The 18,864-nt window shown below is 43.6% G+C and overlaps 1 protein-coding gene across 1 annotated transcript; it reads right to left on the minus strand.

Annotated features, from left to right (window-relative positions):
- Positions 1-298: 298 nt before the first annotated feature.
- LPAR4 (lysophosphatidic acid receptor 4) lies at positions 299-13,821 on the minus strand. Its single transcript, XM_075513139.1, has 2 exons — positions 13,514-13,821; positions 299-1,814 (listed from the first exon to the last, which is right to left on the minus strand). The coding sequence occupies exon 2, from the start codon at positions 1,659-1,661 to the stop codon at positions 615-617; it is 1,047 nt and encodes a 348-aa protein (XP_075369254.1). The 5' UTR covers positions 1,662-1,814; positions 13,514-13,821; the 3' UTR covers positions 299-614.
- Between the last annotated feature and the right edge of the window lie 5,043 nt (positions 13,822-18,864).

Below are 18,864 nucleotides of genomic sequence, written 5' to 3' on the forward strand. Positions count from 1 at the left end.
TATTAATTATTCTTTTCTCTTATTTTTTCTCTTCTATCACCAAGCAACTGTTTTGCCTGCTTTCAAAACAATTATTTACACTTCAAACCTCTCCATACAATAAATTCAGCATGCCTGTATTTAGTAAAACCAATATAATATGTATACTCTTCCAGTGAAACAAGGAAAAGCTAAAAGCTTTTATTATGCCTTTTTAAGCAAACATACATACTGTGTTAAGTTATTGAGTTAACATATGATGATGCATCTCCAGAAGACGTGAAATATTGGCAGGTATTTCCCAACTGGTCCCATGTCAACTGCTGGGGAAAAAAATGCCAAATGTTGGCATATTCTGATTCAAGAAGCTGTTCTGTTCCCTCCTTAGTTGGTGCATATGTCGTCACCCATCCACAATCTCCAAAGGGAGATCGCTCGGGATTTTTGTATTTCATGTTCGCCTGTTGCATCTGATGGGACCGTCCCAGTATAAGGATTTCTCTACCTGTGTAGTTATCCCCCAGCAACTTTTCTTCATTAACACCACGTGTGATCCCACATGTTCAGAAACAACTATTTCACACATGGTGTTAATCAAAAGTTAATGGAGGATAACTCCCTGTGTAAACATCTCACTAGAAATGTGATTCAGATGTTGGGTCTCCTCCATTTGTAATAGCCTGGTCACTTATTTCATCCTGTGGTGCTGGTAGTGTGTTTTTTGTTAGAGGTGTCTCAGTCTTGAAAAGAGAATCCATTTTTATCTGGGTTTTTATGTTGAAAGACTTCTGGAAGGATTCTGATGTAAAGTAGTAGATGAACGGGTCAAAGCAGCAGTTCATTGTTGCAATGCACAACGTGATTGGGTACATTGTCCTCGCAAACCTCTCCAAGGAGCAATTTGCTATTGCTTGGGACCGCACAAGAGCGTACAAGAAGAGTATGGAATTGTAAGGCACAAAGCACACAACAAAAATGGCCACGTGCACAATGATCATTTTCAATACTTTCTCTTTGTTTGTCCCGATCTGAGACAAGGTGGCAGGCTTCCGGAGAGTCCTGAGAACTAAAGAAGAGCATGTAAGGTTGAGTAGCAAAGGAATTATAAATCCTACCACTTCAATAAATATAGTTATCTTGGACAGATAGGTTTTCCAGATACGTTTGGAAAAACCTTCGAAACAGGTTGTGCTGGTGTTGGAAATGTTGGTTGTGGAGAACAATGAAGCTGAAATTCCACCGCTGAGGACCAGTATCCAAACACCAGCACAGACTATGGCAGAATTTCTCCTGGTCCTAATGGTGCGAGATCGGAATGGATAGACGATAGCAAGGAAACGGTCAACACTAATGCAGGTGAGGAACAGCATGCTCCCGTAGATGTTAGTGAGAAACGCTGTACCAGAAATCTTGCACAGGCTATCTCCAAAAGGCCAATGCCTGTTGAAATTATAAAAAATTTTAAAAGGCAAAGTGAAGACAAAAAGCAAATCTGAAACAGCCAGGTTTGTCATGAAAATGGCTGTTTCGCTTCGCATTTTCATCCGAAAGCAGAAAACGAAGAGGGAGGCACAGTTAGTAATCAAACCAAGGATGAAGACCACGCTGTACACGGCTCCGTACAAGTTGTACTTAAAGGAATCATCTGTCAGACAGGTATGATTGTTGCTGTGGTTTCCCATGCCAAGTTTGTGATGTGCTTCCAAAGAACTTCAAAGTCTACTTCAGTGACATCCATAAAATAAGGCAGTGCTCGCTCTTCTTCCTGAAGAAACACATTCCAGGAAGGTTGCTTGACACCTTGCTACCACATCTCCATCACGAATCCTTTCATCCTAAAGGAGAGAGAAATAGATGCCATCAGCCTTGCAACCTGCTATCACCTAAAGTGGCTGTGCAAGAGAACACGTGCACTTTCCTTTCCAAAGGAATGGATGTGCAAACAAGACCAGTAATTAGTTTTCAAGGTAGTCTTTATAAATTCCACTATTATTGGGATTTTTCACAGTTGAGCACAGCAGTTACTACACTCGGCCTTTCTTTTCCTTCCCCCATCGCTCCCTCATCCTCCTATCAGAAGAAGAGCGATCGCTAATTCCAGCTTTCCGCTTGGAAAGGTTTCTCTTTAAAATTTGAGATGGAATTGGCCCGGTGTGTTTGGAAAGAAATCATAGACCACAATATTGCCCAGGTATAGAATCGAACAGTCTGAAATCTTCACCTAAGCTTGTAACAAGAGGAGGAAGAAGTTAAAAGTTCTAGTGTTTGCTTTTAACTGTGCAGAAATGAAAGTTCTATGGTTTTTCAACCTTTTTTGATGCAAAAGTATTAAAAAAAAACCCCAAACCTTATACTGACAAAGTGCTGCTTTGCCTTTTTTCTACTTGAAAACAGGAGTATCCTTACACGTTTTCCAAAGTGAAAAACTGTAATGTTGTATTTCAGAAATGTTTTTCAAAAATACTTTCCAAAGTTATGCTTGCCACTTTTGGAAAATGTTTGGAAAATGCATTTTTTCCTTAAATTCTGCAAAAATGGTATTACTTTCAAAAGGACTTTTTTTTTTTGCAAATGTACAATGTTTTGCAAAAAGGACTCCTCTAAGTTGTACTGACAGATTCATTTCACTTCTACTCTTTCTCAAGGTTCAGAACCTGAAATTTGGGGAATCTCATAAACTACACTCTCGTAAGATTTTTCTCCCCATTCAGCAAGCTTTAGAGAACTGTAGAGTTGAAGCAAGCATGCTGTTTCTTGGAAATTGGTGCTTTCTGAGTTGTGGTGATGTTCTCTTATTGCTATTCTAAGTATTGTTTTAAGGCCTGTGAGGATAAGCAGCTGGAAAAGTCTCCCTCACTGGAGTGCGGAGGGTTTGTGTGTCGGAACGTGGGCATGGCAGTCGGCACATCCTGGAAATGTGGAGCAAGTAAATACGGGAAAGAGCTTTGCCTTGTAAAATACAGCAAACCAAATACACAACGAAGTTTGTAATCTTCTTGTAATCTAAGAAACATCTTAATAGCTACAACTATGGAGTAATTTAGGGAGATGAAACCTTTGCGAACCTTTCCAGAAAATGATCCTCTGACAACATAGTTTCAACAGCAAAAATATAACTGAGCAAGCTTGTGTTAAAGGTTGAAATGGCAACATATAAACAAATAAATTGGGGAAGAAAGCATGGAATCAAGACAATTTAGGATGCAAACTGATCAAAATCAAATGTTTTCCATATGTTTTCCTACTGGAAAAGCTCATCCTGACAATTGTTGCACTCAGGCTGTCAGTGAGTCAGCTGGTAAAATGTCAAGTGTTGAGAAAGATGTAACAGCCATGGCTCTGCCAGATGGAAGGTGCAGATTCCACCCTCGCCTGGGAGCGCACCTTCTGTAAAGCTGCAGGCTTTACAAAAACCAGCGCTGTGACCCAGAGAGCAGGCAGCACCTCGCCTTTGCACCTTGTCGATTAGTTGGATGGAAAGCAAAAGAGCAGGAAGGGAGGATCCTCAGATCTCACTTCTCAGAGAGATGACTTTCAAAGGACTTGAACCTTTTGACATCCAAAAAGATGACTTGGAACTATTAGGCCTCTCCTGTCAGGGAGGGTTCCTGCTCTCTGCAGGCTGGGGCAGCGTCAGGACGGGGGTAGTGAAGTGGTGCTTTGTGCTGGTTTGCTGTTCTGGCTGTGTTTGCTGTGTGTGCCTTGAACTACCACAATTTGCTGTGATTTTTGTAGGCAGCTTTGGTACACGCTCTTCACCCAATGTAGTAAATTTTTCCTTTGTTTCAGTTGCATTTTGAGTTACACACTTGTGGTGATATCCTGCATTAGCAAATGTTCAAACCAGAGGTAGATATGCCCTTATCTGATTGCTGTTGATTGTGTGGCAATGATGGAGGAGACCAAGCCCAGATTGAGGCTTTCTCTGCAGCACATGTAAGCAGACACTTCATTACGCAAACTGTACAGGGCTTTGGGGACTGATGGACAGAGCAGGGAATGGACTGTGTAGGGAAGAAAAATGTTCCTTGCGCCCCTTTGTGCTTTTGCACCCATCTCGGTGTTTTTCCTACTAAATTCATAGCTAAATGACCTTTATTGTGAAATGACATAAAGAAGATACCAAGCATTTAAACTTATGAAAAGGAGAGTAGTAAAATCTCAAAGGTGCGCTTTCTTTCAGTACGTAGTAATCCAAATAAGCAGAGTCTCACCTACAAGTTGAAATGCCTTTAAGCAAGAACTTAGTTGGAATCAAAAGTGCACGTGAGCTCCAACAGGCATAGCTGTGCCTCTTAGCTTAAACCTCAGCCTAATGCATTAAATTCTTGGCTTGTAACTCCCTTTCAGTAAAGAAAGAGGCTGCATGTTATCTCCATCAGGAGCAATTTTTGTTTATACTGAAATGGAACCTCCATAAGTGGACCCTTTTCTTCTGCATTGTGTAAAAACCAGGTGTGCCAGACTCTCCTGGTCCAGGTTTCATGTCTGGGTCCTAACGCGGGAGGTTTGAGAGGGATTGAGTGTCCTTCGAAACCTGAATAGCCATGTGCCTGGGAGGTCGATGGAAACCCCACTTTCCAATCTGTGCACACAGTCCAGGATTTTGGCTGTTCCTCAAAACACAGCCTGATGCAGCAGGTTTGAAAGGCAGCTTTGAAATGCTTACCTTTACTACTGACACACAGGGCCGTTGCCAGCAGCCTGACCCAGATACTCGTTACACGGGAGAAAAGATGCTCAATCACTTGATTCTTTTTTTCCCTGCATCAGACAGCCACAAGGTCAAAGACCAGTTTTTCTGGTGTATAAGTCTATGGGAATTGCCTGCCAGCAATTGTCTAGCTAAGTTATAGTCTTTAAAATATAGGCGTGTGTTGTTTACCTATCTAACACTGAGGTGTTTAAACAAGCCAACGAGTTGCTTTGAAGCTCAGCCTTGTGCTTTAAATTCTGCAGCATGAGTCTCCAGATTCCGTTTTCTGAATGTAAAATTCACTTTCCTTCCTTTCCACTAAGGATTAAAGCAGTAGGATGCTCTACATGTACACCACGTTCACCACTGCTATGACCTTGCTGGGGGGGGAACTAGCAATACATTTTAAAATGCTGAGTTATGTGAATATGGAGAAAACCACTTTACCATTCTGTATCTCAGGCAGGTCAAAACTTTAAACTCTGTATCAAAAATGGGGGGCAGTACATGAGGGGAGGAATGGATCTAGCTGTTGTCAGAGGTGGTACCATGACAGAATATGCAGCCTGTTTAATCTGGTAATATTGAGAATATTCTCTCCCATAGCAGGGATGGTGCAGGCAAACCTACAGCAGATGTTGCTTACTCACGTAACCCTGTTATTCTCAGACTTATGAAGTGGGGTTCAGCAGAGCAGCTGACAGGGTTTGCTCCCATTTGCCTTTTATTGTAGGGGTATCCCCTGTCTTCCATGTACTGAAAATAAAGGAAAACCTCTACGTATTACTTCCCATGGTGCACAAGTATCCTGTTTACAATTCTTTTATTTCCTCCACCTGGCACCCCAAGACATCTTCACAACAGCCAGCTTGCAGCTTAAATCAGATCAACCCTTTGTTAGTACAGAAAATTACTGCATGTAAAAAGCACGCTTTAAAATCAGATTCTGTAATTCCATTGAGCCCACTCCTTCTGCTTCATACACGTCCCATTCTCTACAAGTCCATCAAATTGAGGTCAGAAAAAACAGTGTGAAGTTTGGGACTGATCTTTTTGTGTCTTCACATTTTCTTTTTCTCATGAGATGCAAGATGTATGTAACTATCAGTCTGAATATGTAGGACACCCTGTGTGTGTTCATTTAAATAACTAAACACTGCAAAGCCTTTTCTTATGAGGCCTGATACAGACCAAATGTGAAAACCTTTCAAATCTGAAGGATCTCATTCTAGATTATCACTATGTGTACTCAGGTTATCTCTGAATCTTGTGAGACAAAGGCTTTATAGGTACAGAAGCAAAAAAACCTGATGGATCAAAAGGTGGGGATCCTGGGGTTTGGGGGGGGGGGGGGGGGGGGGTTCTCTGGTTTTTTTTTCTAGAAATGTCTCTAGGTTAAGGCAGCACTTGTTGTGTTTTGATATGGTCTCAGACCCTGACCTTGGAAATAAATAAATACTTTCCTTGGACACAGCATGTGCTTTATGCCTTCTCTTGACAAGAACTACATTCATTAGAGGGTTTTCACTTCCCTGTTACTCACCCAGTTGGTTCAATGATCGTATGATATGTAACTCACTCCTGCCACTGAGCCCAGGCTTACAGCTTTGCAACCACAAACTTTATCATTTCTTCAATTTCTTGGGTTTTATTTCCCTCCTTCATTCCATTTTAATTACGTAGAAGGCTCAGAAAAGGTTTTGTGGGGTGTGGGAGTTGTTTGGGGTTTTTTGAAGATTTTTGCGTAGATTATAATTCTGCATAAGGCTATACGACTTGGATTCTTCCAGACTAAGTACTATAGGGAAGGTGAGACATACTGCAGCTGTTTGTATATGGACTTAATAGATAAACAAGAGACTACTTCTACCTGAAAAAGTAAACATTTCTGACAATTCTATGGCAGTGCTAATGAGGAATTGGAGCACCACCAAACTCCCATTCTTAAAGGCTTACAAATGTTCACCTGAAAACCACAAAATGTGAATTCAAAGAAAGCAAAGCAGCAATGAAAAACACAACAAAACTGTCTCGCCGCTGAGTTCCCCGCTGCTTTGCCATTCTTACAGTATCTCAGTGCCGGCGAGGGGATCTCCACTTACTTTCTCTTTTCAATAAAAGTTTCGCTAGTTATTTTTGGTTGCAGAGAACTTTGAGACCGTTAACTGAAAGCAGTTATAAGAACAAACCTCCAGTTTGGGGGAATCTGGTAGCTGGCTTTTCCCCTTTTTGAGGCTGACCGGGCGGTAACTGTGTTGCACAGCGATGCTGGCTCCGTTTCCCCAGTGCCAGCAGTGAGGGCTTACGGAAAGCCGTACCGGCGACGGCAGGCATTGCTGGACCCGGCTGCTGCGGCAGGGAAATGGCTGGGGATGGGAAAGGGCTCGGGACAGCAAGTTTGGGGTTGGCTTTTAAACCGACCAGCTTGCTGAGTTGCTGTGAGCTCTCCATCCTCCCCAGAGCTTCTTGCAGTTTCACGGTAACCTTCGCCTACGTTTCTTCCCTGGTGCGGTAAGAGCAGGAGAAAGGGTGGGATTAGACAGTGGGAAGTGAAGCAGCTGCCTGTAAACAAAGCACTATTGACTATATGAAGCAATGGAAAGTAGAAATGCTTTAATCTCTTTCATTTACTAATCCAAAGTGATGTATTTGAGAACAGTAGGAAAGAAGTAGACAGAAGTGTGACTTTGAAGTCCAGCAAAGGTTTCTGTAGCTTCAAAGAGCCATTCTTCCCTGTGTTTTATCAGAGTGAATGCCTGGCCGGTATGCTGGGCGAAAGGGGGACGTTTTCTGATGATTAGCATAAAAGACAGGCAGGAAGGCTCTTATTCATGGCTTTGACACTTATTGTGCCAGGATCTTCAATACCATCAGTACCTTCATTCCCCAGTATTTGCCGTGAGTGTAATAATATCGCCTGCACCTGGTGGGAAGGTGAAATCGTGAGTTACTTGTGATCATTTCAGTCAATCAGGTTTCACTGTCTGCTTTTCAAATCTTCTTTGATAGAAGAAAAAACGCAGGAGCCCGTGGAGCATTTCCCTTTGCTCAGCCACCAAGAGTGATCCTGGGGATCAGCTGGGATTAGGTGGGAACATGCCGGCTGCTCCCGTCCTCCCTGCCTGGGATGGCTTTGGCTCTCCAGGAACTTCACAGACCCTCCAAGTTCAACAGCTACTTTCTGTTGCCTGGAAGTCAGCGAACGAATTGCGGCAGGACCCCAATTTAATTCTTCTCCAAGATGGAGTGGGGAAGTGGAAACCTGAGCCTATCGGACCTAGTCCTAAAGGCGCTCTCCTTTTTTCTTCCCCCCCCTTTTTTTTTCTTTTTTTAATTGGTCAGCACTGCTGTTGTCTCCTAACTGTCCTTTGAGACTTACAAAGCATTTCCTGCTCATGGTGACTTCTCTGTGCTGTATCTGTTTTGTATTGAGCTAATTAAAACGTTTCCTTCTGAAGAGAATAGTGAACTGACTTACCCCGTATTCAGACACTGATCCTCAGGGCATGACTCTCTTTTTGTTTTCACTGAGAATGTCTCTCTCCATTTGCATCACCCCTTTAACCCTTGACGCGCTTTGGCCTTCCCTATCCACTACAGCCTTCAGAGGGTCTGGTCCACAGCCCAGAAATGACAGAATTCACCCCAAACTTCCCAGCAAAGTTTGCATTATTTTACTCTTCTAAGAAGGACTTTTTTGCTTGCAAAGGAACCTCAATCTGATGATGGGGGACTGTAGGAATGCTGCTGCTTTTGACCCTCAGGTCTCTCACTAACAGGGGATTGCTTTATAATAGCATTGCTAGATTCAGTAGAGATACCGATAAGAGAAGATTTAGATGCAAAGAAAAAACTGATGAACCGGTGAAAAGCCGAGTTACACTGTTTGGCCCAATACTTGAAAATTTACAGGTTGTTTTCACGCAGGAGTAGAAGTTGGTGGTGAAGGTAGCTGTATCTTTGATGTAGCCCTGTTTATTTACAATGCATGGTTAAGGAAAAAAAAAAAAGGGAGTCCTGTTTCTCTGAACCACTGGGGAATCCAACAACAGGACTTGGTTTATTTGCTTACAGTTCCAAAATGCTTTCCAGTCAGCGTCTTGCCCAAAAAGCTTCCTTTCTTTGCTTTCTCTGACACAATTTCCAGTGGTTCCTTGGTGATTGCTTGAGTTTTGGGCTCCTTGTTGCCTTTACTCTGCTCCTGGTGAGGTGCCTGCAGCCGCATGAAGCTCTCCTTTCACCTGAGCCTTGTTTGACTGCTGTCACCCAGGGCTGTGGCTCCGGGCTGGTTCCTCTGCAGTCCCTTTGCTGAAGCAGGAGAGCTGAACTTTCACCTCTGTTTATCCAAAAATTATAGGCTTTTTTTTTCTTGCATACATTAGCACCAACAAGCTTCCATCCAGCCACCAGCACAAACGCCTATTTCAGCTTTTGCGAGCTAAACTTGGGTGCAAGGAGGTGGAGGTGGTTTTCTTGCGGGTGCTGAGCACGGTCCTTCAGCGGGGCAGGAGGCAATCTGTACTCTGCTCCAGTGCTCAGGACCTTGAAGGATCTGTGCCCTGTATTGATTTACTGGAAGGATTTGATAAATTAGGACTTTGTTCTCTCAAATTCCTTTATTCTGAGGGGGAAAGGGGAAGGTTTGAGAACTCTCTTCTGACAGCAGTACGGACTGGGTGGGTATCGTCAGCCTTAGTTTCATTTGCTCCAGTGGTCTGGCCTCAGTGCTGGAGATCTCTGGTCCCCTCCTGGAGCTGCTGGGCTCCCTGTTCTCCTTGGTGCGTGTTTCTCAGCAAGAAATTTTTGCTGATTTGAAGGCATGACTGGGGTTTTCATGTCATCTCCCTTATCTCCCCTCTGGGGAAAAACATTAAGGTCTGAAAAGTATTCAGTGGTGTATAATTAAAGGACGCGTGAGGAAGCGCAGCACACAGCTATGCTATTTTTCAGTAAGAACTACAGAGGGTAAATTTGCACTAATGTGTTAAAATAAATAAGAAATGACTTTGCAATGCAAAAATATCAAATCTCAGCTACCAAGTGACGTTTCTGTAGTGAAGTTTCTTAGAAATCAGATTTCTAATACTGAGAGAAGTGGAATGACATTTTGGTATTGTATAAGGAAGGGATGCTGCTTTTACTGCTAAATATGGTAATTTCCATTTATCATGTAAAAGCAAATGCATGCTGGGGAGGAAGATGGTACGTTATCTGCAGGTTCAAGGAATTAAAATGGGAATATTATTAGATGAAGATAAGAGCTTCTGTTGCGGCTGTCCATTTACAGGCATAATAGGTACTCAAAATATGATGAGATCATGTTATGTACAGAAAAAGCAATCTGTTCTGTTGCTAGCATGCACCTTTGTCTCAGCACTCGGGGACTGACGAATGTCCCTCAATTTCACTTGCCAAGATAAAGACACTTTCCTTTTTCTACAAAACCAAACCATTACAAATAATTCAGAAAACTTTCCTTCCAGCTGGGGTCAGCTAAGGCTAGTTTGGCTCCGAAGCGGTGTGGATCTTTACCCCCTTTTATGGGGCTGATCTGAGAAGATGGTGCATTAGAGGAAGTCTTGCAGAGCCACTGTCTGTTCTCGTGAATAAAGAGCTCCTCTTTTCAAGGAGAGAATTTGCCTTTTGTGAAAGGTGGTGGCTCCCCTTCCCTGAGACTAAATCGGATCCTTATTTACGGAGGAGGAGCAACGTGTGAAGGAGCAGAGTGAGTCTCTGCACGCACGCTTGACCTGGAAAGACCTATTGAGGCTGGATGTGTGTTCCAGGAGCCATCCTCGCCCACCCCAGCCCACGGACAGGACGGCTCGCTGGCATCTCATTTGTGACCCTGGAGCCCTGTGTGAGCCATCAGGCTGGGACCACCACGTCATCCGCGTGCACCTGGCCAGCAACACTCGGACATCGGTAAACAGAGCCCCGACACTCAAATATGCTTTAGCCAGAGTTAGCTGCAGCCTGCGCGATGCATCACAAGCATTGGCATAAATACGTATGACTGCACGCGGCCACGCTGTAAGTGCCAAGGCAGTACCACGATAACCGAGTCCCAAATCATTTTGCCATGTGCTGCTCTCCCCGGGGAGCAATCTTCTCTCGCCCTCTGTTCAGAAGTAACGTACCCTCCTACAGTGCACCCTTTCCCCCGGATCTGGCCCCAGCTTTGGGTAAAATTGCATTAATTCCTGCTCTTGTGCTCCAGCCATGAGGTCACAGGCTGGAGAAGGGCAACCATCTTACAGCTGGGAGTGCATCCTCTCTCTGGCACAAGCTGTAGCATTCAGGCACAGTGAATTTTTTGATTGCTGCTTCTCAGAAAACTGGGAGGCGCAGGTTTTCATGTTTTTTGTCTCATTACAATAGTGAACGAAAGCGAACGGGGAGTTGCGTTCAGGCGCTAGTTCTGTTTGTCTGTCTGTGTACGAGCTGAGCTCCTAACTCCAGAATTTGAAAGACACTGATTTTTATCAATTGACCTAACCCCGGCTAAGGAGGAGTCTCATTTTTAGTCTCAAAGGATTAAAGTGAAATGTATGCTCAGCCTCCCCCTCCCTTCCTCCCTCCCATGTTTTTCAAGACTTTCTTTTAAAATTCAGAGGCTTTGAATCCCCTGAAGTAGCAAGGTTAGTTTCCTGCCTGTTTTATTTTGGCTTCCAGAATGCTAGTAAGGGAAAGAAGATGGAAAAGTGCTACGAGGGGGGAATATCCTTATCACCGACCTGTGAACTTTGCACTTCCCATCCTCTGGGTTTTACTGTTCTGTTCATGTAGGGAAGCAATACAAGAACACACAATTGTCTCCTCTCAAACAAAGCTTAAGGAGTATCATTACAAAACCTCAAACTTTTCTTGCAAATTCTTCTGCAGTGGGCTTATATTGTATTAAATCCTGTTTCTTCCAAACAGCTGCATCTTTAGATTAAGTATGTTGGTCATTATTTATTTTACTTCTGACACCAGTTTTCCTATCTGCTTAAAGCCATATTTCAATTTTTCTCATGGAATTTTGCCACTGAGCTTAAAAGGAGTAGATTTTAGCCACAAATGAAAGTCAAAGTGATAAATAAAATGTTAAAGTTTCGCAGTATAAAATATATAACTTATTTCCTAATTTTTAATATAGTTTGTAGGAACTAGATCTCACATTACATGAAGCTGAAAGCATGCATCATTGTAAGCTGGAAGTCTAAGTTTATGCCACATTTATATACAACCCTTTCTTAAGCTTATATTAAAGTGTCTTTATGACACTGCCTTCAAGTAAAAAAAAAAAAAAAAAAAAAGCCCTGAGCTAGGGCTATTTTTCACAAATCTGAAACAAACAACACTGATAGAAAAGTCCTTAACTTGCCATTAGCAGTGACACAATGAGAATTACGATGTGAATTATAATGATTTCCACTGCAACAGTTTGGAGTTGCTCACAGAGTAATTGCTTTCCAAAAACTTGGAGATCGTCTTTCTCACTTTAAACAGAAACATTTGCCTCCCCCATCCCAGCCATAGCATAGCTCGAGTAAGAGGAATGAGATCTGCCTGTATAGAAAAAACATTGCTAATCTCCATTGAAATGTACAACTCGAGCCCATCCCCGGCTAGTTTTATCCCACAGATTTGTCTGAGCCCTCAGATTTCAGAAAACGCTCGAAGCCTTTTTTCAGAGCTGACATTAAATCTGGATGCTTTTCTGTTGAATTAGAAAGTGAGGAAATAGAAACTTACCACGGCAGAGCAGCTGGGGCTGAGACCGTGCCCACGGCTCGGCAGATTTCAGCCCGATTCCCCCCTGACAGCCCACATTTATCCTTTTTGTCCGCGTGGAACGCGAGCCGAGTTAGTCCCACACGGAAGATCTGCGTGCTCGCCTTTCTAAAAGTTCACCCGTTTCATCTTCAAAATCTAAAGCGACTGGCAGCGGTCTGCTTGCCTTTGTTCGGAGAGGAAACAAAACTGCTGAATGCTGCAGCCATCGTGTCTTGGGAAACGGGACGCAGGAGTGGGCCCGATGTCTGGGCAGGGTCTGGGGGCAGGGGGAACTCTTGGGGGTCTCGAGAGGAAACGCTTGCCATTGGGCAGGGGGTATTATTAGCGCCTGAGCCCGCCCCGCGCCTGGCGCTCTGCTGGGTCCCTCTCGGGGGGCTCTATGCCCGTCCGGAGCATTGCCAGGCCCAGGCAGCTCCCCGTTCCGAATTAGCAGCTTAAGGCCAGCCCGACAATGGGTACCGCGGATTTCCTGAGCAATTAGCTGGCGGACACAGCCTGCGAGAGCGTGCCCACGCCTCCGCGCCGGGGATGGTAATGAGCGGGGGAAAAGCTGTTTAAATCTTGGATTTTCCTTTGCACGGCTGTAATGGTTTTTCCTTCCAATTAAAAAATACAAGTGGGGAGGAGAAGGGGGAGCTGGGAGTTGGGAAGGCATTGGGTAAGACTAGGGAGCTGCAAAGCAAAGCTAGCCATAAAAAGAAAATATCTTTCTAAACAGATTTAGAAAGGGGTTGGGTTTTAGGTTGGGGGGGTTTGTTTGGGTTTTTTTGTTTTTTTTGGTTTTTTTGGTTTTTTTTGGTTTTTTTTTTTAAATCTTCTCGCAGGAGCTGACTAGAACAGCCTGGACTTTGTCCCCCAGCAGTTTGCTCTGAAAGCCCTGGGTTCCTGCTGGAAAACCTGTAGGCTTTCAAATGTTTAGGGACATAATTACAAATAGTCCAGGGAAGCGTGGCTGCTTTTGCCTGTGTAGCTCACCCTGAGAGCTGCTGCTGTCTTTCAGTGAATCTGCCTTCTAGCAGAGCCACTAGCTAAAAGCTTGTTATTTTTATCTCTTACCTTTAATATCAGCCCTTCAGCTAGGGAAGAGGATCTTCTGGCAGCAGGAGTCATGCAGCGGACCACTTATTTGCCTCAGCCTGTTTATGCCGTGGAGCAGCCGGTGCCCTTTTATTTCATTTTCAGCCCTCTCCAGTTCCATAGGTTTGAAATCCTGAGTCTGCTTTTAAAGCCCAGCCTCCCACCTAACGTGTCTCGCTCGCATTGTGTTTGTCTCTCCTTTTCCCCTGCTCTTCTTGGCTGTTCCCACAGGCAGCCAAGGCCAGTAAACAACTCATTGTGAAGCTGGAACTAATGTTATTCCTTGGGCTGGTGGCTGATGCAGTGGTCTCTGACTCGCTTCTGCAGCACGCCCAGCTGCCACAAGCTTTTATCCAGTCGATGCAAATAACTTCCTGAATATCTCATATAACAGCCTAACTCCAGTCTGCAAAACCTCATCCTCTGAGGGCTCACAGTTTAATCAAACATACAAAAACACAAGCATGGGTTTGGATTGAAAATGGTGAAGGTGCAGATGTTTCCTGCTCCTAATGGTCAAAGGTCCATTTTCCCTTTTTTAGCTGGTACAGATGACAGACAATCTAGGTAACTTGTGAAGGGATGGCCAAAGACATCAGCTATCGCCCGTCACTTGTGTACAAATGTGGGGGTGAGTATGGGGGCTGGCAGAAGGCTCAAGATGCAAAATCCACCAGTATCACCACTAAACTCACGTACAGAAATCAGCTTTGATGCTTTGTAGCTTGTGGGCATTTTCAGGCTGGCTGCATGGAAATCCTGATGCTCGGGTATAATGCAACTGCTTTTCACACCCCGGGGCGCCTATTCTTACGCGAGTGTGAGTGGTCACAGCGGGACCGATTGAATAACATGTCTGCATTTGAAATCATCCTTTTTAGGGAAAGAAGTGTGGTTTGGATGGTTTGAAACTGGGTGTGCTGATACAGATTAGAATGAGCGCGCTGCAACCCTTTGCAGATTAATATCTTGTGTCTCAGCCTTCAAAACTACTAGTTGCTGGGCAAAGCTATTAGAAAGGAGACTTATTACTCCTTGAAGATTAAATACAGCATAAATCTTAAAACAAACAAAACTTCTGTGCCTCTTAGAGTATTTAGCCAGAGTGTGGCAACTGTGCCAACTTTGATGCTGTTAGAGTCTTAACCAGGCAGCTGTAGCTACCTGGCTTGTTTGCTTTCTCTCTAGAGTTACTGGTTTAATTAAACACTCCTAACAAAAGTCTTCAGCTGTTGTGAACTTCAAGGGCTCTCGGGAACTCCTCCTTATAATGTTACCTCTAACTTAACAGGAGACTGGGGATGGTATTTTTGCCCTTTACGGAGTCCATCCTTCTAAACTATCGTAGTGGTTCCAACTTCATATCCGTCCGTGGTTGCCATTGAATTCAAAAGCATCTCTAGTGAGCAGGTTATTCAGTCACCTGTTACTTTGGGTTTTTTCTTTAAAAAGGAGCATCTTTTTCTGCTAGCTATAGCCAAAACTAGAAGCTGGACAAGTAGAACCTCTAGGTTGACCCGTGATGCTACTCTCCAGCCTCTAGAGATCATAAAAAAAAAAAGCCAAACTTTTCCCTTATGGGACACAGAAAGGTTTTGGTATTAATGAGAGAGAAAATGTCCCCAGAGCAATATATTCCTGCTCCCCGCCAAGACACATTTCACAAAGCAATACACATACGCCTTTACCTTTCTCCATGCCAGTTTAAATAGGCCAAATGCTGTGCTATCAATGTACTCTGTATATTTTTTTAAATAAATAAAGTACAAACATTTCCAACAAAGTACCCTTAACATAGGTTTATTTGCCAAACATGAAAAAAGGAGGTGGCTGCCTCTCTTCTTGGTTACAGTTACAGGCAAGTGTTTTCTTTAAAATGGAAAAACAATGAATAGACTCCTCGGCTCTTCATCTCTCCTCTCTGCACAACTCATCTGCTGTCCCCACCCTGATCCCATGGTGTTCATCTTAGACTTGGGACAGGGGGGGATTTAGTGAGCTCTCCTTGTTAAAACATTGGCAGTACATCAATAATCTCTAGTTATTTTGGAAAACAAGGGAAACTGGACTGTTGTCTTATTGGAAACCATGGCTGCTGAGAAGGCATAACATGTTTAAGCAAAAGTTGTATTACCCTGTGTTTACAGTACTCAGATTTTCTGCTTGAGCATAGAAACCCTACTGGTATGATACCTCTGTTACATTTTTGGTTGTCTATTGTGTCAGTGGCCTGGTGGCTTTTGGACTGGCATATGAAATTTCTATTGATTTCAGCCAGGCAGGAATACCTGAATTTAAGGAAAAATTTTGCCCAGAAGACTAGCATATTGCATTTCCGGATGATTAACGCTTAATTCTTCTGCTGTCAAACATACTATTTTCAGTCAATTGATACTTCATTGCGCCAAGATTCCTACTTCAGGACACTTACGAGCACTCAAAAGGAGCCAAAGAGCAGAAACCAAATCAGAGTTGCATTTTAAAGACCACTAGAACATATACTATAGAGACATGAGCTTTTCCCTTTCCTCCTCTATTCATTGGCAAAGGCTTGCTTCCTTCCTTTGCTTTCCTACAACAGTAGACTTAATTTGTCATTTGGTAGCTACGTATTGCACGGCTTTAGTTCATCCTGGTACGGCAGCATGTATCAGATGTTCTGAGGCCCCGTGGAGAAGAGTCTGTGAACAAGCTGCAGTGGTCAAAATGAACCATCCAGGAGTGGCTTCACGGCACCAGAGTGGTTTAGGGACCCTGCCTGGGGAAGCGGGTAACCCCACGTTGCCGAAACACCTACTCTTTGAGCTTACAAACTCGGTTGTATTTAGAAATTTTGGCTGTCTGCAATACATCCTTATGATCTCCTGTACCGTTTGTTCACCCTATGAAGCACGCACCTTCCTAAGGTCTCATGCTTTTAAAGCACCCTACGGCAGCTCCAGTGGAATAAGGCTAATGTTGGGGTGACCCCAAAGGACACATTTGGATGATTAAACCAACAGGTTCAATTCTGTTAGAATAGAGTATTTCATTTAGATGTTCCCCAGGAAAGCTAAAGGAAGAAATCAGTAATACTGGCATTTTCCTGGAAAAAAAAAAAAAAGTCACCTTACGGAAACCACAGTCTCTGCTGGAAAAGATTTTGAAGGAAAATTCCCGAGCAGACGTAGCAGAACCCTTCGGGAGCTCACTAATGCTGCAGTGTTTACCAATGCTTAATGGTTTGTCAGTGCTTCCAGTTGAAATCCTTTTTGAAGAGTTTTATAACAAAGCTATAAAAAAATCACTTTGGAATCAAATGGAAATGCAAAGCCTCATCCTGTTTGGGTTTTTTAAAATAAGAATTTAAAAGGATCTTTTTTAATCATTTTAAATGCTGCAGAGAGATGACAAAAAAAAAAAAAGAAAAAAAAAAAAGAAGCAAGTGCCCATTTGAATCAGCATCCTTGCAATTTTAAGGAGGTTTCATTTGAAAACCTTGGTTTGTTAATTTACCAGCACTTAAAGTTCCATTACTTTCTAATCCAACAGGACTTTTTGCTAATAAATGACAGGATATTTCTTCTCCAAACGTTTAGTCAAATTGAAGCTTTTCGGGGGTGGGGGAAAATGCTGCTCGTGCCAGCACGGTGACTGAGCATCTAGAAAGTCCCTGCTGCTCTCAGTGCTGACGGTTTTCTAGCGAATACAGTCTGCTAAAATACGAATACGATCCATCCGGGTAAGAACTGGATTAACTTATTAACCTGTGACTTGTTTCTCTGATTTTTAGACCCATCTAATAGCAATTATTTGCATTCTCATGAGTCCTGAGGGCCTGCCTTTATTAAGTGCACTTAATTCTAAGCGAAGGTATTAGATTATGAGCTGCTGAAATGTATTTCATTGTGTAAAAAGTAAAACAAAGGTTCGTGCTGTTTGCTAGGTCAGGCAAATAGACACCTCAAGTGGCACTAAGTGCCTGAACCTGAATATTCCTCCAAACCATGCATTTTTTTCCTAAACCTTTGCTTTTCTTTGCTACGTAGCATCACCAATAAGCTAGGAGAATGTCAGACTTTTGGACGCTGTCCTCTCCATGCCTCGAGGCACGCCTCTCCCTTTGCTTTCCATGTTTTGCAGTCATTTAACCAGGCTCTTCTAAGTGTGTCTCGGTAGTTTCACAGTCTTTAATTTTTCTTGTCAACGAAGAAGGGATTCATTTTGCAGACTCCCCACTCATTAGTCATTTTCCCCGTAACGTGGAGCAATTTCCAATTTTGCATTACCAAATCTAGCCCATAATGTCTCCCTTCAGAAACTGCATCGAGGAGTTACTTCAGGCAAGAAAGTAATACCTGATTATTCTCTCCTCCAGAATGAGTTCAGAAACTTCTCTGTCCTAATTTAGTGTGGGATCTGGGTTCATTGATTCTTTTTACCCGGTTCAAAGGGACTGCTTTTCAGTTCTGCATGCTTCAGAGTCCCTGCTTTAATAAACACGCGGTAATGTATACCATTGTTTTGACAAGAGGCACCAGCTATGCCGAAATCTTATCCCTTTGGAAAATGGAGCAGGTGTTTTCCAGCAAAGCTGCTGGGCTGCCTGCGCGAGCCGCTGCCAGCACCAGCTGAGGAGGAGCCTGATTTCAGAGTGAAGCGGCATTGCTCCTGTCACGGTGGACAATGATGTTTGAATGTGTCCAAGGGGAAGCTGAAACACCTGCCTTTGTCTTCCCGTGGTGGGGAGCAGAGCAGGTTTTAACGAAAAGCGAGTGAAATAGAGTTGTTTTATTCTTTTTTTGAATCCCAGTGACAGCCAGCCAATGGCTCCAATGGCTCCAGGCATGGTGGAGCCTGGTTGTTTTAGCAGGGATAGCCCTGTTTGACTGGTGTGACTGGACCTGCAGCGGCTGTCGGTGGCAGCCGGAGGTACCGTACCCGTATTTCATACAGCACAGCTTCCCTGGGCTGAGGCTGCGGGGCGGCTGTAGTCAGACCGTAACATGGCATCGGTAAGTGCTGGTGTTTTACTGGAGGAAACTGAGTTTCACCAAATGAATTGGGAAGGATAAAGAGCTACGATGCCAGGAAGAGCCACTGCAGAGCAGTTAACGAAGCAAGCAGAGAACAACAGACGATGCAGGCCAGCGCTGGCTGACTTCCCCATGCAGTAGCCGGGACAGCATCTCGGAGCACGGTAGTGGAGGGATATTAAGTTTCAACAAAACAAACCCAAAGGACATGAGAAGCCAGTGAATATAGTCTGTTCTGATGGCAAAAAAGCAGAGTTTGAAAGGAGCCTGGAGCACCTAAAACAATTGAAGGCGCAACCGGGCAGGAGCTTGCAA

Source organism: Mycteria americana, chromosome 10 (assembly GCF_035582795.1).
Source record: "Mycteria americana isolate JAX WOST 10 ecotype Jacksonville Zoo and Gardens chromosome 10, USCA_MyAme_1.0, whole genome shotgun sequence".
Classification (NCBI taxonomy): domain Eukaryota; kingdom Metazoa; phylum Chordata; class Aves; order Ciconiiformes; family Ciconiidae; genus Mycteria; species Mycteria americana.